Raw genomic sequence first — 20,478 nt, 5'->3', positions numbered from 1 at the left:
CAGTGGTGCCTATGTTGGTGCCAATTCACAAAGGGGTTTATTGCAGATAGGCAGCCTGTGGTGGAATTATACAATTAGCAAGGGTTCAATCAATAGTTCCTGTCATGAACGATTCCCAATTTTTCTCCTTCATGCTGTCCTTTTTTTTGGTCAGCCGGGTGCAGAAACCTGACATTATGCTGAAGTTCCACATATATCTGCCTCGTACACATGGAAATTTCCCTATACCTGGAATGTGCGCTCTCTCTCTGGAGGGACGCACCCTGCTTACCCATTTCTGGAGAGTATTAGGCGCTGGTTGACGAGAGCCAAGGCTGAGGGAAACCCCAAATTGCACGTTTGGGGGTTCTATTGGAGTTTAACCAGAGCTATAACTACATAGCTTACCAGTGAAAGTAGTGTCTAGCAAGCGTTCCTGCTGCTTGTCCACCTCGGACCACCCTACCTGTGAATTTACTTTTTACTCCCGTTTTACTGAGGATGGAAACATTTCTGTAGTTAACAAATGAACGGCCCTAAGAAACGCAAGAGCGTCTGGACCTTGAGCAACCTTGAGCAACTCAGTACAGAATGCGGCTGAAACATGGAGCCAATTCGAAACAGGAGGCGGATAAACAGGGCGAAATGTGTTCGCAGTTTGAGAAAGAAAGCTGGACAGATCAGCCAGTCAAAAAGAACTGCGTTAAAAAAAAATTACAGAACGATGCAGGGAGCTGTTTCAAATACACGTAGTGAGACTTGTGTTGGGTTTCAGCAATGGCAGAGAAGTCGAGCTAATTATCCCATTACTGCGTCAATACATCCATTTAACAGAGCCGTGTCAGTGGCAGTGCCATGGTGATCTCATCAGTGGAAGGTGAAAACCTCTGTGCTGTAGAGATCCGTCTAATGCCTCTTACTACACAATCTTTAATACATCATTGACCAGACAAAACCAAGAGCTGACCTTGTCCAACTTACAGTAAATTAATAACAACAAGATCTTTATTTATAGCGTAAAAGCTCTACAAATGTGAATGGCAGCCGAAAAGTTCTTAATGTTCAGGCCTTTGCAAGAAACTGTTAACTTTTAAGCCAATGTATAATTTTCTACTCTTTAATATAAAACTTATAAAAATATTCCCTCTTTGTGTGACTTTCTCCTGCTTCTCCCACCTGCCCCCTTGCCCAAATACCCGCCACCCCCCCCCCGCCCCCCAACAAGCTACATCTTCAGTGCCATGTAGTGCCCCACCTTGTGGTCTAGCTGAGAACTAGCTGAATCCACACAAAAGCAAGCGTTAAAAAAAATTACAATTCAAGCCTTCCTCTCCCCTCCTCCGCCCCTTGACACATCTCGCTGCAGAGAACCTTTGGGGGAAGTGGCCCTACGATAAGTTATCGAACCCCAACAAAAATAGCTCAAATTCACCATTGAAACTGATATTGAAAAGAAAGACTTTGCTCACTGATCTCGAGCAGCAGAGAAGGAAGCGATTCTGTTGGAAAATAAGGCGCATTAAAGTTGCATTCCCATTGGGATCGCAAGCCACAAATTTGTGTGCCTGATCCAAGCAGACAGCTTGAAACACCAGCGAAAAAGGTGATTCTCATTCTTTTAAATAAATAGCTCTTCCTTCCTCCACCTCCTCATGTCTGGAATGGGAGTGGGCACCTGACCAACCCACCAGCGCCCCCCCACCACTCCCTTCCGGCAATGACCCAGCTTCCCCAGTAGTGCGAAGAAGTCCTGGGAAGTGGGGCCACACTGGTAAGCATGGTTTGCGCGCTCACCTCCTATGGCAAGCGTGAGAGAGCTAACAGTGTTCCGCTGCCAAAAGGCTGACTCTCCAAAAAAGCATTGTTGCACAAATTCCTGCCAACACCTTTCACTGCCAGCCGTACAGTGACAGCAGGAGTTCAGTGTTCTCTGGCCAGTCTTTCCAAGTACTGCTTTCTGCCGTTCTTTCCAGTGACAGGACTTGCTGCCTATAGGATCGGATCAGCGTGTACTAATCTGCTCCCCATTTGAATTTTACTTAAAATAAAACTAAATCCAGTCCTCCACTCAACACAACATTTTGACTTTAATTCCCCCTAAGTGTACTTTACATGAAGCGTGATGGTTGAGGTCCTGTCATCAGTCAGAAAGCAAGCGTTGAGGCTAATGTTCTGATGGCTCCGTAGGTGTCGGAGAAACTCAATAAAAAGTGTCACTGTGTTCAGTTTTGGCTCTCGCGTTGGTCTCCTGATTAAAATGCATTCACATTTGTTATTCAGCTTCTAGTTTTCTTGAGCTCTTAGCCAAATTAGCTAATGGATTTGTGTATACGACCTTGGGCGATTCGTTCTTAAAATTCTGCAGTAGGCAGTGCAATTTAGTGTCAGTTGTACACCCTGCCCTCCCCTTCCACCCCTCCCATGGCCCTACGACCTGCTCAGATTCACACTGTTATGGCCAGATGCTCGCTCACAAGGCGCGGAAACTTGGTGGGTTTCAGCCATGGGCTGAACACCCTCTGACATCTCCTAGTGGCTGGCTCAGAGCAGCAATGCCAGATGCCTCGGAGCAGGTCAGCCATCTGCTTCCTTGACCATGGTTGATGTGCAGCCCAATTAGAAATATTACATCTATAGAATTAAAGGAGAGGTTTTCCCTCAGTGGCCTGGAGGGTAAAGACAGCGTCCCGAGTAGCACTCAAGCAAACACACCAGAGAGTAACAGGCTCATTGAGTTCACACTTCGGACTGACAGTCCAGTGCAGTGCACGAGAGCACTATATTGTCTGTGATTGCCGTCCCTTGGATGAGTCGTTAAGCCAAAGTCCTGTCTATCTATACAGGTGAACGTCAAAGATCCAGTGAAAAGAGAAGCGAGTTTCTCCGTGAGTCACAACAAATAATCCTCCAGATGAATTGGTCGTTCATGGCTTTTTGTGGGACCTTGCTGTGTGAAAATCTGCTGTCACATTTGCCTGCAAAACAAGTCCCTGCACCTGACAGTATCATTACCTGTGAAGCGCTTTGAGACGCCTCAATGTAAAAGGCACTGTATAAAAACTCAAAGGTTGTTAATAACCATGATTAAAAATAACAATATAAAAAATAATTATCATTATAATATTAAATCCTGCTCAATGCTAAGGACAGTTGATTAATCTCAGTAGGGCTGTCACTATTTGCCTCAGTGTGCCTGTGCTGTGATGAGAGTGTTAAAAAAAAGCCAGTATTTCCGCTCCCAAATACAATACAAAATTACATTTGCATAGTGCCTTTCAGGTCGGGAGGACGTCCCTTACTAGTCAGTGACTCTTGTGTCGTGTAGACAGGGGTGAGTTTAAATGCTGTACCCCTGAACCTTCCCTTCCCCCCACAACGAATGGTTAAATAACCTGCCCAAATAACTCACCATCTAGGCTGACACTTGAAGAATGGCCACTTCGACGAGGTACCAGAGGGTGAGCAGTGCCCGTGGAACCATAACCCAGCAACGAGTCGGGACCTTCAGGAGAGGGGAGAAAAGGGGAAAAAATTGGCAAATAAAAGAAGATAGGGAGAGATATCAAAGCTCGCGTACACCTATTTTAGGGCATTGTTTGAGCCCTTTTTACAGCTTGGCTTTGAAACTGTCCTCCGCAGCCCCCATCAAACATTTTCCATCAGCCGAATGAACGATGTGACAGAAGAAAAGAGTTCACTCACTGGCTGGTGGGCTGAAGTAATGTGTGCGCAGACAATAGAGGTCTGCTGTTACTTGAGAGTTGTGTGGAGAAACATTTCCGACATGAATTTGATTGAAATTTTGTGAAACCTTGTCAGTTCTTGCATTAAGCACAGGATGAATGTATTGCATTTCCAGAAGGGCAAGGCAGCCCTCAACACACACCGTAGATAAAGAGAAAGGCCAAGTGGGGTTTGAGATGGAGAGAGATAGGCAGACAGAGAAAGAGAGGAGGGGGGAGGGAAAGAGAGAGGAGAGTGAAAGACAGTGACTGACAGACGGGCAACGGAAGGGAGAGTGACACAGAGACAATTCCAAAGACAGGTTACTACAGCTTTCCATGGCTAAATGGCGAGACTAAACACAGGCAGAGGTTTATTCGCTGGTGTATTTTGCCACAGCAGTATTTACACATAGCAGGTTGTCTAGAAATCTAAAATATCTGCAGCATTTCCAAGCATTTTAAATATTTGGATACGGTGTATTTGTGAGATATTTACATTCTGCCCTGAAGGTACGCAGTTTCTACCTGTGTTGTTTAATTCACTTGGTTTGTATGAAAGTTGCGAGATTTGTGCGGTTCAACCACCAATGCAATAACAAGGACATGCAATCCCAGTTTAGAATCGATTTGGGATTCCGAAAGGAGATTCTGAAGAAAGACATGCTGGGAGAAGGAGTTTTGCACAAAGGGTCGAGTGTCTTGAGGTGTAAGCAATCAAACCTGTGCGAACCTCAAGAACTTTCCACCTAACTTTGTTTTTCAAGTTCCCAATCCATACCTCATTGATGTATGGAAGCCAGAGTTTTAAGCTATTCACTGCTGCTTTGTTGTCTTTGGTACTTGAAGTGCTTTGATTTTTTTATTCCTACAAGTGTGGTGATCAAGAGATAAATAGGGTATTGGAGGCATCTAAGCACACATGTTGTAGCTTTTCTCGCTGACATATTATATGGGCTGACCAACAAAGCTTCTTCCCAGATCAAGTGCCCTTTAGCTTTGACATCTGTGTATTCTTCTCTCTATAATCACATGCGGTCAAGGGCTCCTGCTTTAAGATGTGCTTTTTTAAAAAAAACATGGATTGCATTGTTCAAGCAATGAGATACAATTTTCATTCCATATATGGACATAACAGAATGTGCTCGCTGTTTAAAGTCTTAACAGCTGTTTTCCTTACACCCACTTGCTAGAAAAAAAACTGTGTGCTTAAAATAACAAATGTTCCCTTCATAACCGCAATACTGCTAATGAACAGGAGACTCGAGTGAACCAACCAGAATGGCCCTTGCAGTCACTTGGCAAGTGAGTGTGCTTTGGCATCACCGACTCCCTGTTTCATTTCATTTATTCCTATTTTCTGACCTATTCTGAGCTAAACAAAATGTGTTTTGTTATTTCTGTTTCAAGCCCCGGTTGGCGTTGTGAGACATTTGGCTGGGCCTGACCAATGGAGGAAGGAATCCAGCGGGGCCTTGCTTTGATGTGTATCCTCTATGTAGGTTTTATATGCCCGTATTTTTATCCCCTATCTTCTCCCCCATCACAGCATGGATTCTGATGTAAATTGCCTATAGGCAACTCCAGAGGTCTCTGTAGAAGGCTTGGTCGAAGAGGACAGTTTCGAGACGTGCCTTGAAGGAAGCAAGGGAGGGAGCAAAGCGAAGGGAATGTTCCATAGGGTGGGGTTAAAAAGACCTGGCCGCCGATGGAGGAGCGGGCTGGCCGGGGGCTTCTGAGCGGAGGGAGCGGACAGGTTGATATGGGGTAGAAGGATCTCAACAGATGTTTTACTCCTTCTTCCGAGCAATGCAGCTATGTCTTCGAGCAAAACTATTTTAATCTTCTTCCAATTGATTTGATCACTGACAACCTAGCACTAAGCAGTTTCCATCCTCCAAGAGAGGTGACAATAAATGTGCTGTAAGGGAGATGCAAATCATGCATCAATCCAGGACAATAAGGTATATAAACGGAAACCCAAGTGAGATGGGGACTGGACTCAACTTGCACGTTTCTGTGCCAATGTTATTGCTTTCGACTCAACACCCCCTCCCCTCCCCCCACATGATCAAGATGATTAAGGAATTGGATAACACATGAAAACAGTCTGAATGTGGCTTCTGCCAAGATTTCAGCTGGTAACCACAGACATGCAAGACAAGACAATAAACTTGCTGTTTCTGAAAGGGTTTGACAACTGTAGGCATAACATAGCCTGAGAGGCTGCTTAAGGGATTGGTTCCAGTGAACTGGGAACAACATTATTTCGAGGGCTTTACTGGCATTACGCATCTTTGAATATAAGCGTTCTAATTCATGTCGGAATTAAACAGATGGTGAAAAATTTGTTGCAGGAATCAATTTTTAATTGTTGTGAAACGCTTAAGCAAGACTGTGCGACCCAACAAAAAAATGTACCTCCCCAACATATCAGGCAGTCTGCTCCAGGTGTGTGTACCGTACAGTATAATTAACTCTTTGAGACTTGGCCAAAACAACAAAATTTATTGCTGCAATTCAGAACTCCACTGAAAAAGCTGCCAAAAGTTTCAATCATTAGTCTGACAAAGCATATGTCCAGCAGAGTAAATCACTGTAATGCCATTGCTCTTTTTTTTAAAAAAGACGCAGTTTTGTACACTGGCACTGAACTGTTAAAAGAGCACAACTTCTTTGCTGTACTGAAGCAATATAAATATGACATTTATAAAGTCGGAACATTTCACTTATTAGTCTGATTGTAATCTAGGAGCCATGATGTTTTTTGTGAACAATGAATGCCATTATGGGGATTTCAACATTATTTTTTAATTAAAGCACCACCTGAGCTGAATTTCCAAGCCCTCCTCTCCACCTTTTATTCCATTCTTGGCACATTTCGATCATTACCAAAGGGGAGCCAACAATCCTGACAAGCACGATTGGTCCTCACTCGCCAGTGCTTCACGTAACAAGTGCAAGGCACAGGATAGTTCCACTTCCTATATTGCTGAGAGAGCAACCGTCCATGCATCAGGCTACTCCAGTTCAGACTGCATGAGCTCTATGACAGATGTCATACAATTCAGCACAATGTGTTAGAAATATGCCAGGGCACTCTGATCTTTTTTAATCACTTTGCAGGAGATTACATTTAATATATTATAATGTACTTTGGCAGAAATCCAAGTCCAATATTCTTGCAAGAACATGCTACTGTTAATAATGCAGGAATATGGCTTTTTTTTTCTTTTTTGTTGAGAGCTAGTGTATAAACTGAAAATGGGCTGCCAAGAGCAGGAAAAAAATATTTTAAAAAAAACAAAGAAACCTGGAAATGTGTTTCTTGACCTTTTCTGCAATGGGGTGCAGTAGGGCAAAGGGGAAGTGGTTTGATGATGTTCTGTGTTGTATGGAGGATCTAGAACCATAAAATCTTACAGCACAGAAGGAGGTCATTCGGCCCATCGTGCCTGTGCCAGCTTTGAAAGAGCTACCAACAAGTCCCACAAGGGACTAAGGTTTGTTTGAAAACCTTAGTTCCAAGGTCTAACCTCCATCATTTAGAGTTAACAGTATGGATCTATTCTGCTCAGTTATTTTGTTAGGACAAACATGCAGTGCATCAGAGGGCTTTGCTTTGTTTTGTGTTAGATATAAAATTCACGCAATTACGAAACTTCTTCTTTAAAGAAACATTCCGTTGCCTTAACAGCAAGAAACAGCAATGTCTGCAGTTATGCGACTTGCATGTGGCTGTGCTCAGTTGCTCCTGACCACTTTGCAAGGACATATTTCTGCTGCAACCCGTGTGCTGTGGAGCTGGCAAAGGCTAGACTGTGATTGCTGGCCAACTGGCAGCACATTTCATGGGTGTATTATTCTGAACACCAAAAACAAAACATAATATACTACAGTAGTGGCTTCATTAGAAAGAAGGGCAGCATCAAAAGCGATTAGCCTAAGATAAAACTCAAGAATGCTCAGGTAAACATAATGAGTATTTTACGCTTGGAAAACCCTGCAGCTGGATTCTTTGTTGTTTAATATTTATTAAATACGGGTGTAAACGTTTTGCAATTCATATCGATCGCAAGGTAAAACTGCAATACTCCATACTCAGACTTCATGCTCGGATTGTGGTATATGTTAAAAATCCATTTTATTTACTGTTCATCGCAAAGCTCAATGGGCAACAGGGCCAGACTTCTAACAAGAAGCCTTTGGGACTGATTGCCAACAAGGTTGACCAGCTCTCCTCCAAGGTGCTTAATTGAACAAAGAATCACGATGTTCCACATTGGTGTGGGAGGGGGAGGTAACAGAAACAAGCTTGCCCAGTCACCATGTTAGAATGTAACCGTGGACACATCCATGGCTCAGCCCCTTCTCCTACGACATCCAGCACATGCCTTCAGGCAGCAAGGACAGTGGTTTAATGACTTGAAGTCAACACACGGCCCTGTTTGCTCTATGACTGCATAACTCTACTAAAAAAGCCAACACAGCAGAGTGCTATAAACCTCGTGGACAGACCTCCCATCTTGTACAGTCGGTGCAGTGAGCTTCTGAATCAGAAGCCACAAATGTAAATGTTCCATTTGATGAAATTGCACACAGTGTACCATAAAATAATTTTCCAGCAAATATTTACACACCTCAACTGCCATATTGAGGTATTTACTCTCTGTGCCCCTGTGTTTCATTGTTTGTAACAGTTTTCAAAAAAAACCACATACTGTATAAAGACAGGTCTTCCCTTACAGTGAGACATTGTAAAATATTGGCAAAGAATGAATGGTATGATTAATAAACGGTCAGTTTCTTTATAGACGAATAATAAAATCTGTACTTTTACAGAAATTGACACAAACGCTTTCACTTGCCTTTTACTGAAGTAGGACCTGAACTGGCATTGGATTTGGAAGAAGTGTTGAGTTTGGAGCAGACAATGCAGCAGAATTTTGAGACTAATTTGGGGTTTCAAGGCGTAATCCACAAGATCACTTTCTAGTAATAAGAATAACTCTTTAAATAACCCAAGCCCCAAATAGAGAGGGGTTTCCAGCATGAAGGTGACTGATAGATATGCAGTCTTTCCTCTGCAGACACTCAGTGACTGCTCTACTCTCCACAATGCCTCCCAGACATCTCTTTTTTTTAAAAAAAGCTTTCCTCCTAACTTCCACAAAATAATTTTTGAGATGATTTTGTTGTGGGTCTATGCAAAATCCTAGCCTTACACCATCACATAATTCCATGTTGTCATGGTGTCCCGATTAAACTTTAGTATGAGTTTGTGTTTTGATGGAATAAACTCGGGGGGGGGGGGGGGCGGAGGTCGGGGGGGGGGGGAAGGGGGGTGACTTTTGACCCTTTCCAAATCATACTTTTAATCAGGAAGTTCAGCAGAAATTGCTTATATCAGCTATAGAAAGAGGACTCCTATCTGACAAGTTCCTCTTCACCCTCCCAAAATACTTTGAATCTCATCAATATCAATCGCACCGTGAATTATTCACTTAAACTAGACTAGGCTTGGGATTGTTTGCTCGAGGCAAGAATCTACATAGATTGGGTGTGGGAAGGAACTTGAATAATACAAATATTGCGACTCTTTAATTGTGCATCTATAATCTTTCATTATTAAGTAATATTACATTGCACAATAGGTAGCTTCAAATGATGCCAAACCCTGCCTCCTGGCCACCTGTCTTGCAAACACACCAAAGTGCTCTAGATCTTAAATAGAGACACTATTTTATGTGAATATATCTTAGGTAGAAGCAGTTTAAGCATCAGCCAATCCTTAAATAATAATAATAATAATCCTTGCATTCGATATAGTGCTTTTCACGTCTTCTGGACATCTCAGATATAGTGCTTTTCACGTCTTCTGGACAGCTCAGCGCTTCACAGAATATACTGTAAAGTGAATTGACCATATATTTGTGGGCGAAACGCGGCAGCCAATTGCGTAAAGCAGCGTCCCACAAACAGTTGTGGATTGAAGAAACAAAATCCATGATTTTGATATTGTCTTACATTCCATATTATATATATTTTTCCACATACCTAGTTTATCTCCTACTTTTTGTATTTGTCTATCGGGGAATAAGTTACATCAGGCTGATTTACAACCAACTGTATAATAGAGGTTATCATATTCCTATATAATGCAGACTTCAGTTTACATCCCTGCTATTTATTTGAAGAAAAATCTGGTCTTCTTAGAAGAAGTCTTGCATTTAAGACTTTGTTTTAATTTTAGTTTATAAGTGATATCATGGGTGTGGACCAGGTTACGCATTGCAAAACAAATTGAAACCCACCTAATTCAAGGACACACAATAACTGGAGCGTCCACTGAGATAAGCTGCCTCCATCCACTGAGGAAACTGACAAAATCTTTTCGCTTCCATGCAACAGAAGACCTATTGACCCCAGAATGTGTTTTCAAGCCTCGCTTCTGTGACATTGTTTAACCCCGGGCTGGACTCCATTCACTATTACCAATCTTTTAAGTGTTGAGCAATAGAAAATACTTTTAAAAACTTTAGAATTTATTTGGTCTGGTTTCGAACATCGCCGGAGTGCGATTCCCACCCCCCCCCCACCCCTCGTAAGCAAGCTCACCGCACTATCCCACAGCAGGCGGTTCCAATTAGGTGGTCGCACCCTCTAACCCGAAATTTACCCTGAACCGGTAAAAAAAAAAATAATAATCCTTGCATTTGATATAGCGCTTTACACGTCTTCCAGACGTCTCAAAGCACTTCACAGAATATACTGTAAACTGAATTGACTGTATATTTGTGGGCGAACACGGCAGCCAATTGCGCACAGCAGTGTCCCACAAACAGTCGTAGATTGAAAATGACCAATTTATTATTGTTTCTTTTTGGAGGGATTATTATTAGGTGTGTGGAGTAAGGAAACTTGCCCAAGATTTCGCCCTCTGCCTGGAATTGAACTCAGGTCTCTCGCTTGCAAAGCGAGTGCTCTAACCACTGAGCTACAGGACTCCACAATGATGATAATAGTCCTTGCAAATGCATTCCGCATGAAGAACCAAGTGTGTAAAGCAAAAAAGAGGACTTCAAAATTGGTAAAGTGGAGTCCGTTTACCTAATGTGGGTGCGAGTGTGGAGACCGCATTGGCCGGGTCCAGTTGGAATCCGCCCAGCATGAACTGGGCGTCCGCGGTGTTCTCCAGCTTCAGGCCGGGCAGGTTCATGTTCTGGGCCAGGTAGTATTGGTAGAGTTCAGCCTCTGCCGGCGCCAGGTTGCCGAGCCCCAGGTGTCTGTTGTGCTGAATCTGGTTCATGTTCTGCTGGAGCAGCATCATGTTGTGCATGTGCTTCTCACTGGTCATATGAATGCGCAGGTTCCGGGCTACATTCGTCTCGTAGTCACACACTTCGCAGCGCCAGGTGGGTTTGCTTTTTGGTTTGGTGGGCGAGGAGGCCCCGCAGCTGCTCATGTTGGCGGCGGCTGCCGCGGCGGCTGCTGCTGCCGCCGCTGCCACGGCTGCCCCCGTCGTGTGGCTGAACACCTGCTCCCCCCCGCCGCCGTTCTGAAGGTTCTGCATGTTGTTGAGATGCTTGTCGGACTGCATATGAATACTGAGATTGCCTTTGGTTGTGGTGGAGTAGTTGCACACCTCGCAGCGGAACGGCTTGTAGCCGCACGTGTAGCTCTCGCCCCGGGCCAACCGAGGGTGGGGCTGGCCGGTCTTACAGTACGCGCACGAGCCACCGGAGTCCGGGTGCTTCTCCTTCATGTGGGCCTCCAGCGTCTGCTGGTACTTGTAATGCCAGTTACACTTTGGACACTTGAGGGTCTTGCACGAGTTCCGAGAATGCATCATGGTCATGTGCCCCCCGAGCGAGCGCGAGGAGCCCAGGACAGTCTCACACTTTGGACACTCGATGGTGCTTGTGGTGGAGCATTCCCCACCCCCCAGTTCGTAGGGAGCGATGATATGCTGGTGATGGGAGGTACAGTTTCCCTCCTCGCCATCGACAGGTTCATTTGGTTCAGGAGCTGTGGCACTGTCTTTATTGGCACTTTCATCTACAAAGTCCATCCTATTACTCTCAGTATGACCGATACTGCTGTCGCCGCTTGCACTGTCGTTTGACAAGCTCACCGCATTCCTCCCATTTGCACCATCGAAAACAACAAAGGAAGAAGTAGAAGAAGAAGAGGTGCCCCTCGGAGAAGGGTTGAGCACACTAGGCATTAAAGGAGATTTAGAAATGCTTTGGTTTGAGAGAGCGAGGTCCTTGCTGCTACATGCGTCGCCCTCAGGGTCTTCCTGGGGCTCATCATCGTCCTCATCCGACTCGTTTGGGAACAGTTCTTTGCACTCCTCGTCTTCATCCACCTGTTCGGCGGAGTCAGCCTTTTCCATGAGGCTACAGTCAGCGCTAAACTCTCCACTGGCTTTTTTCTTCTCGATTTCCATCCCCAAATCCTTGCTCTCTGACATTTTGGTCGGCCCGGAAGCAAGGTGGCCCAGAGGGACTGAGGTAATTGGGGTCTTTAGGGCTGAGCTCGTCAACCCGCCAAGGTTCAACAGAGCACTTTGTGCCAGCGGGATTGAGTGAGGCTGCTCAGCTGTACTTGAGCTACCTTCAGAATCTTTTAGTAAAGCCAAACCAGCCTGGACAGCCTCGTCACCATCGACATGAATTCCGCTAAATGTACCATAGAAGTTCTGACCAGGGCCAATGAGGTTAGCTGTGGAAACTAAAGGGTGTTGAAAGTTTTTGTTTTTTGGTTCCAGAAAGCTTATAAGAGGTTCCTTGTCTTTGCCTATCCCTTGGATGATAGCAGACACGTTCTTATTACTTAAGAGCTTGCGCTCTTCTTCACTAAGGGTCATTCGGTGGTCATGCACAGCATGCGTTACAAATGACCTCACATATCCAAAAGACAACTTGCACAAAAAACACATTAAAATCGGCTTTCGCTTGCCATAGAGCACGAAACTGTCAAACTTAGACAAGTCCACATTGTTAGGGACATCTTTGGATACACAAGAGTTTTTGGCAGAGCCATCACTGTTCAGGTAATCCTTGTTGCTTTTGTGTCTCAGATCAAAAACACGGAAAGTGTGCAAGACAGGACTGATTCCTGCCAGTGCTGAGGTATTTGGGAAGGCCTGGTCAGAACCAAACCATTTCCCAAAAGATGAGGCTATGTGAAAAGTGTTGATGATCTGTGGATAGACAGAGACGGACGTTGCAGAGGTGGACTCCCCTTGCTTGCTCCCAGCGCTGGACATAGAGTTCATGAACAATGCTGGGAGAACACTACTGCCGCTGGGCCCTCCAGTTTGGACGCTCTGCATCAGCTGGTTCACATTCTCCACGATGTAGGCAGACCCGTCTGGCTGATAGACTATCTCGCCGGCCAGGTTCTCCACATCGCTTTCCTCCGCCTCGCTCATGTCGCTGTCGCTTTCCTCCTGGAGGAGCTGAGGGTGGGCGTTGGGGCAATGGTGTTCCATGTACTTTTGTAAACTTGAGAATGAGGAGGAGCACTCGTTGCAGCTGACCTCCTTGGTGGACAGCGAGCTGTGTGACACCACGGCTGCGGCGGCAGTCTCTGAGCTCCGCTCGTCCAAAGATGCCCTTAGGTTCTCACACGGGATGCAGTTCTCGCGTGCAGACTCCATTGAACCAGCTTTGTCAGAGACCTGGGTGTTGGGTTCAGTCCATTCCTGATGCTGGGAGGTGCTACACCCATCCTCTTGCCCAGTGATGGTAGGGGAGTCACAGGTTTCCATAGCGATGGCTACATGGGGGTTTCATTGCATCCAGTCCCGCAGGGGCCTACAGAGAGAAGCAAGAGGAAATAATGACCACATTGCTCGTAACACGACCATAAACTCACACGTGATGTACTGTCACGAAAGATAAATTAGCCTTTATAGCAATAAACACCTCCAATACTTTATAGAAAGATTAACAGCAATTCGAGTTTGTATTTCAGGCAAGAAAAAGAAGAACGTCTCCAACTCATACATGGATGACAATCTGAAAAGTCCGTGTGATGTGCACACCAAAAGGCACCAAGAGAAAAGTGAACCTGGACTAGCATAGATCTCTTTCTGTCTATTCCCAGGAAGCTTCCGAATGCCCAGGAAAGTCAAATTATAAATCTTGACTGACATCGTACATACTCAAACGCTTCCAGCAAGACTGCCAATCTGAGACTTTCTTGTATTGACAGCAGCTCCTAAACAGACAAGAGGCAACGCTCCACACACACAAGAACAAAAGTATGCATGTCACATGAAACGTTTGCATTTGTAAGTTTGCCAACGGGTTAACCCTTTTCAACTCAAAACAGCTACCAAACAGCCACCCTGAGTAATTCTCCAAACGAAAGGAGCACCTTGGGACGCACAAGAGTTGTTGACAGTCTTCGCCTTCTGAGTGATGCTGGCGGCTTGTGCTGTACATCAAAAACATGGCTTCAAAGCAGGACTGAACTGTTCTAAAGGGACCTGGGAGTCTTTCTTCATTCACTGTTGCTTGTGACAGAAGGCTGCCAAGGAGATCGCAATATACACCAGGAACCAAGGACCCGGGCCGGAGAAGAACGGGCAGGTGGGAAAGTGGGCAAGTGAAGCTACAACACTGTCAAGTTGTTGGTGGAAATGGACCATTGGGGGAAAAGGAATAGCTGACCACATCCTTCAGTGTGTAAGCTGTGCAGTGAGCGATTTTCCTCTCTGGTTAGTTAAATGAACAATAAACTTCGCTGGAAGAGACAGACATCCAAACAAAATACACAATTAATTTATATATTATATATATATGTATGTACACACACAACATGGTTCTACCAGAGCAGCAGCACCCTGCTCTGGTATTCATAACCTTTTATTATTTCGCCCACAAAATACAGTCAATTCACCTTTCAGTATGTCCTGTGATGCGATTTGAGATTTGAGACAACAACAACAACAACAAGATTCCATTTATAAAGCGCCTTTCACGTCAGGAGGACGTCCCAAGGCGTCTCAGTGACGTGATATTCAGTGAATTAATGTTTCCAGTAAATTCATGTTTCCAAAAACTAAAAAGGGCTTAGCGGCTTATTACAGAGGAAGCAAGGAGGGGCCCAAAAAAGAATAAAATGCCCAATGGTACGAGTAAAGAGAATAATCCTTTCCTTATAACAAGGAAAGCATGTTCATGCGCACCCCCAGAATAACAGGGGACATCATATTTCCTGACATCATAAAAGGTAATCTGGTCAAGGGTATAAACTGTTATTTTTCTCTAAAATTGCAATTCTAATCTAGTCTCAAATTATTAATGACTCTCACAGTTATGCCAGTGTGCAGTAGTTTTGATCCTGAGTGGATATAAATCGCGTAATTTTGCTGAAGTCTAACTGTATATGTGACAAACGTTCCTTATTGGCAATAGGTACATTCTGGTGGGCCTTCTCCACCAAGTGGAATGACAGTGTGATGAACTAGTAAAGCAAACATTTACTTAACCCGAGATCAATCAATATACTTTATTCACAAAATTTCCACTCTGGAAAGCGATCCGACAGCCAACTGGCTGAAGGTTAGACGAATCTTTGGCATTCTGTGCGCATTGCTCACCAAAATGAGATTATATATTTTTTTTTAGAAGAAAAAACAAAAAGCAAGTACCTCTAATGCAATTACTTATGTTCTTTACAGTCTAAAGTGGATTGTCTATAGTTTTGCCTTGCTATAGGGCTAGAGCAGCAAGATTGTTTGCTCAGTGTTTCACTTTGACAGACATCTGCTCAGCTACAAGTACCTAAACTGTCACTAATTATAAATGAGATTTATAGCATGTGCATTCAATGCTGGGTATGACTTTGCAGCTTTGTAATAGAAGGTGATTATCCTACCACTGTTGGGTATAAACGACTGTGGACGATTTCAAAGCTGGCAGTGATTCCTGCCCCCTGGAAGGTAACGATTTCAAAGCTGGCAGTGATTCCTCCCGATGCCTTCTAGCTCTGAATGAAATGGCTTGTAGGAGATAGATTGCGACTCTCAGGATCTCAAACTCTGGGAAGCTCGGAACGTGTTGGAACCTTTAACATTCCGGATCCCATTTTTCAGGAATACAGAGAGAGAAAAAAAAGTATTCTTCCTTTCTAATACATTCACCTGTCCGATAAACTGTGCACAGTTCAGGTACTTCTTAACAACTTTGCACAGATTTGCACAGATCTAGGATGAAGGGATCAAAGTACCAGATACAGTACTAATTTCCTCAAGTCTCCCTTGAGGATTGGACCGATTGTACAAGTGTCAGATTGGGAGCACTTTTCCCCACATCTCTGGATGGGATGTGGGCTCGTTCATGTTGATTGAAATGCCCCAATTCTTACGCGAGCAAAGTTATTACACAGGCAAACTGTGTTTACCTGCTGTCAGCAAAGGTGGCGCCCAAAGTCTGATTCAATCCACATCGACTCATTGGAAAAAAAATCCACATCGATTTCAACTTGAAAATTCAGCCATCCTTGTTTTCCCCAAACATAACTGATGTGCTGATCCAACTGCACAGCCTGCACAATCATTTCCTTAAAAAGTGCCTCAAATTTTCCTGTTTGAATTGAACTTTCACCAACATAATGGAGCGGGCACGATCATATATTAATGAATATCATAAATTATTAAAGTGCATCCTTCTGATGAAGTGTGAAACTGCTACATTAAATATTTCTGCTCCTAATACACGACATGCTAACTACATTTTAATGTGCCTGGCTATGCTATTCACCATGACTGACCCGAAAGGCTTTCAAGTGTTTTTTCCCCCCTACCACTCTGGGCATTGCAGGGTTAATAACCTTATTGAATAATCAATACCATAAATGCTTCTCAATTTACAGGAAAATGTGCTCTGCTAGGGCTGCTATTGATAAACTGGCACTTCTTTGATCTTGCATGGGGAACCAGTTTACTGAAAGTGAGTGTGGCACTTCTAAGGCAGAGCAAGTAAAGACCTTCCCAGGAATTAACAATTCAATCTCCTCTCCCACTTCCTCTTCTGTCGCTGGTTAAAAAAAAACTAAGAATCTGCATAAAAAGCTCCAAAGCTGAACAAAGTCTGCCTTTTCTGGAAGCGGCCTGACCACCGATTTTACTTGTGGCTCTTAAGTTTCTCAGCAACACTTTTCAATATCCCTGTGACCTTTCACTTCAATAAAAAGACTTCGGAGAAATCGTCACCTTTAAAAATGAGAATTAAAAAGAGAAGCAGGCTATTTATTACCACCAGCTCCATTTTTACTTTGTTTCCAGCTTTAATTTTGTCTGTCAAACTCTTCGGGTTGTTCTAATTACAGTGTTGCCTGGACAGAGAACTCGGCTGGTACTAGTGTAAAACGGGCTCTCTCGCTCTCCTCTCGCTTGCTTGTCACTCCCAACGCTCCTTGGTCTGGGCTGTCAACCTCAGGGACAATATGGAGAGGCTGCCTAAGGATTCTGTCCCAAGCTTTCTCCATCATAACCTCCCCCACTCCCCCCACGAGATCCCCATTCAAGCATAACACCAACTTATATCCGATTAATGCTCCCGTTGTTTATTTGAGATGTTTCTATTTCATTTTAATCTCTTTTGTCTTACTGAATTAAATCCTCTTTTGTGTGTTTTGTTTGATAGTTGGTTCTCCCCAATTCCAGCCCCCCACCCCACATTATTTGCCCCTCTCCTTGTTCAGGTCAACTGGAACCTAAGTGTTCCATTCCATCACTAGACCTCCACTCCACCACCCAAGTGTGGACCGAGTCATAGTGAGTGAGGGTGAGGGTGAGGGAGAGGGGAAAGAGGAAAAGAAGAACAAAAGAGAAGCCACAGAAGGAATGCAGATCGACTCCCACTCTGGTAGTCCACTCACTCCCCATAAGCGGGAGCTTAGAGCTGTCTTAACCCAAAGAAGAATCCAGGAGGGGAGATATCACACATATGGCAGAACATATCAACATACTAATAAACTACATTACTCAGGTCATTGCTTAATGTCCCCCACCCCCAGCAATAATATCATGCCCAGTGTCACAGGCTGCCTAGCTATGACATGGAAAAGAATGCGCACGACCAACATTCTCCTGTGGAGAATAAAAATAGTCAAAATGAAAGATTGGCGGGGTAAGAGAGAGAAGAAAGGGGAGAAGATGCAAGCCAAAAAAAACTTATTAAGCAGGATGCATCGCACAAAAGAAATTCTGCGTGCAGTGTTCTGGAGGCGATGGGCAGAGCAGATAGGTGACAAAGCACAGGGAGGATTTAATCTGCTCTAAATCCAAAAGCACTACGGCAGATAATAAGCTATCAATATACACTTGCGGGATATGCAAAGCATGTTGCTCAGACACTTGCAGTACATTTGTGTGGGTGAAGGGGCTGACAGAGGGACTAGCGAGCGTAAACTTTTTTTAAAAAAACACACACACACACAAAATAATGTTGTAAAGTGTGCTGTCTTATTTGTTTGTGAAACAATCAATATTGCACGCTGGCAGATCATGTTCTGTGCAGCAGATGACGACAATAATGCACTGAGACTGATAAGCGATGTAAATCAAAAATTATCATATCTGATAAAACCATTCTGTCTTCTCAGCATGATGTCCAGTTTTCATCAAGTACAATTTATTCTAATCATCTTCCTCCATAAGACCATGGTCCCCAGTGAGGGATCACAGCTCTGTAAATGGCTATTCAAGGACAAGATGAGTTCTCGCTACCTTAATTTCCGTTCGGCAACTACTCCAGCTGGTTGCATATGTAAGCAGATGAAGATCGTTGCATTTTAATGTGTGGCAGCTCTTTAGGCCACTCGCTCGGTTCAAACTGTTTAGCATTCTGCAACGTCCACGAGCGTCCCAATTACTCCAACTATCAATGGGGGCAGTTGAGAAGGTGCAAGCAATCAACTGTTTGGGTAGACCGGGCTCTGTTTTACAGTTTAGGCACTTGTTTAGCTGTCAACATTGCCAACATTTCACATCCATGGGAAACTATTCTGAGGGAACACCGAGGGGAACCGAAGACCAATGACAGAATGGATGAAAAATGCACTCAACGCCTCCTCACACACAAAAAAAAACACAGTTCACAACTGGAGACTGAGCAAACGGAGGCACAGGTTGCACCAGCAAAGGGATAACTTTCTCTGGGCTTGTCCAGTTTATTTCGCTGAGTCCCACAGCGTGAGGCCGGGGGGAGGGGGTGTTAACACTGTGCTGATGTAACCCTGAATCAGCAGTTAACCTGCAATGGCTGTATCCAGTGGTGGATCATCAGTTTAGGCAAGAGAGAATTTTGGGGAGCAAGGCCAGCGGGAGAGAGACCAAGATAGCGTGCATGCGCAGAGGGCCTGTTGCCATGGTAAAATGATAAGATTGGTTAGGCAAGCTCAAGATTGCCTCACCTGTCAAATAAGTCACCCGCTGTCACTGGCTGCATCGTAATAGACAACACACTGGCGCCTCACACTGTGCCAGGCCCAGGAGTTTTGCCCGCTCTCTTAAAGCCGCAGCACTCTCGTTCGTGAACACCTTAACTTCACAACTTCAGAAAAATCTAAAACAACACGACCCCTTCTTCACCCCATAGATTACCGTGAGGGTTTACAGTAGGAAGGTTTAAGCGCCTCGGCAGGAGATTAGGGTGGGCCCCTGTACGCATGAGAAGGGAAGTACATTGTCACTTTTTGTTCTGATTTCAGTCCCGAGTCCAAACTCCAGCCTGAAACTCACTATCAAATATTTGCTTTGTCCAAGTTCAGGAGGATGATGTTGGCGTTTCGAAAGCAAGATCACTCCAAAAGTGTTTATTCTAAAAATACCACAAACTTGGCCATTAGATTCTAATTTTCTGAACGCATTGTACTTTTGAAAGCTCTAATAGTTATTCCAAGATTTGAACAGTTTGAGAACAATTTGCCCAAGAATATCAGAGGGTTTTCCAAAATGGGTTGCTTCACCTCCCTTTGTGTCTACCTCAATGGAAGGTGAAGCAACTCATTTTGGAAAACCACTGAAATTTGGGACAGAATTTCCCAACCTGTACCTGGCTGCTTGACTGCGACACCATTTTATTCATGAGGTCCAGTGTTTGACAGCTCAGACCCAGAGGCTGGACTCAATAGCTGGTGTGAGATTGACAGCAGCATATTAAAAACAAAAATGATTTTACGTTTGCAATTTTCAAACTAAGTTAATAGTCTCCTGCCCCTCCTCCCCCCCCCCCCCACCCCGGTAATGCAAAGGCAATTAATCCAATTGTCTTTAAGTTCTCGCGTGCATGTGAGTATCGGAGGAAAGAGCAAAAAGGATCATGTTCCCAGGTGCCTTTCACATGCACGCAAGCTTGTGTGTGTGTGCGTATGTGCATGTGTGTGGTATGTGCGTATGTGTATCTCCCTATCCCTCAGCAGTTCAAGTTTAAGATCTTCATCCTCACCTTTGAAAGACAAAAAAAATCATTTTCAAATAGAGCAACAAACAATAAAAATGGTCACCAGGACTCAGGCACCAATGGGATTGGCCTCCACCTCACACCACACACACACTCTCTCTCACATACACTCTCTCACACATACACACAGACACACATGTGCCACTGCAATAAAAAAAATTGGAAAATCAGCAACTGTCCACAAAAAGCGCATCTTTCTTTCAATACCATGACAGCAGCCACTCTGGCATTCAATACCCACAGCATAAGGGAAGCCCTTCATCTGCTCCATCTGGGAAGAGAAACAGGTCATG

General features: G+C 44.3%; 1 protein-coding gene across 1 annotated transcript in view; it reads right to left on the bottom strand.

Annotated features, from left to right (window-relative positions):
* The window catches only part of zfhx3 (zinc finger homeobox 3), a 172,158-nt gene extending 158,679 nt beyond the window's left edge, over nucleotides 1-13,479 (bottom strand). The window contains exon 1 of the mRNA XM_007889284.2: nucleotides 10,812-13,479. Coding sequence (XP_007887475.1) covers nucleotides 10,812-13,479 — 2,668 coding nt within the window. The remainder of the gene's footprint in view (nucleotides 1-10,811) is intronic.
* Nucleotides 13,480-20,478: the final 6,999 nt, after the last annotated feature.

This window comes from Callorhinchus milii, unplaced genomic scaffold (genome assembly GCF_018977255.1).
Source record: "Callorhinchus milii isolate IMCB2004 unplaced genomic scaffold, IMCB_Cmil_1.0 Scaffold14, whole genome shotgun sequence".
In the NCBI taxonomy this organism is placed as follows: domain Eukaryota; kingdom Metazoa; phylum Chordata; class Chondrichthyes; order Chimaeriformes; family Callorhinchidae; genus Callorhinchus; species Callorhinchus milii.
Note: the sequence above shows the minus strand (reverse complement) of the source record. Positions and strands in the feature narration are given on the sequence as shown.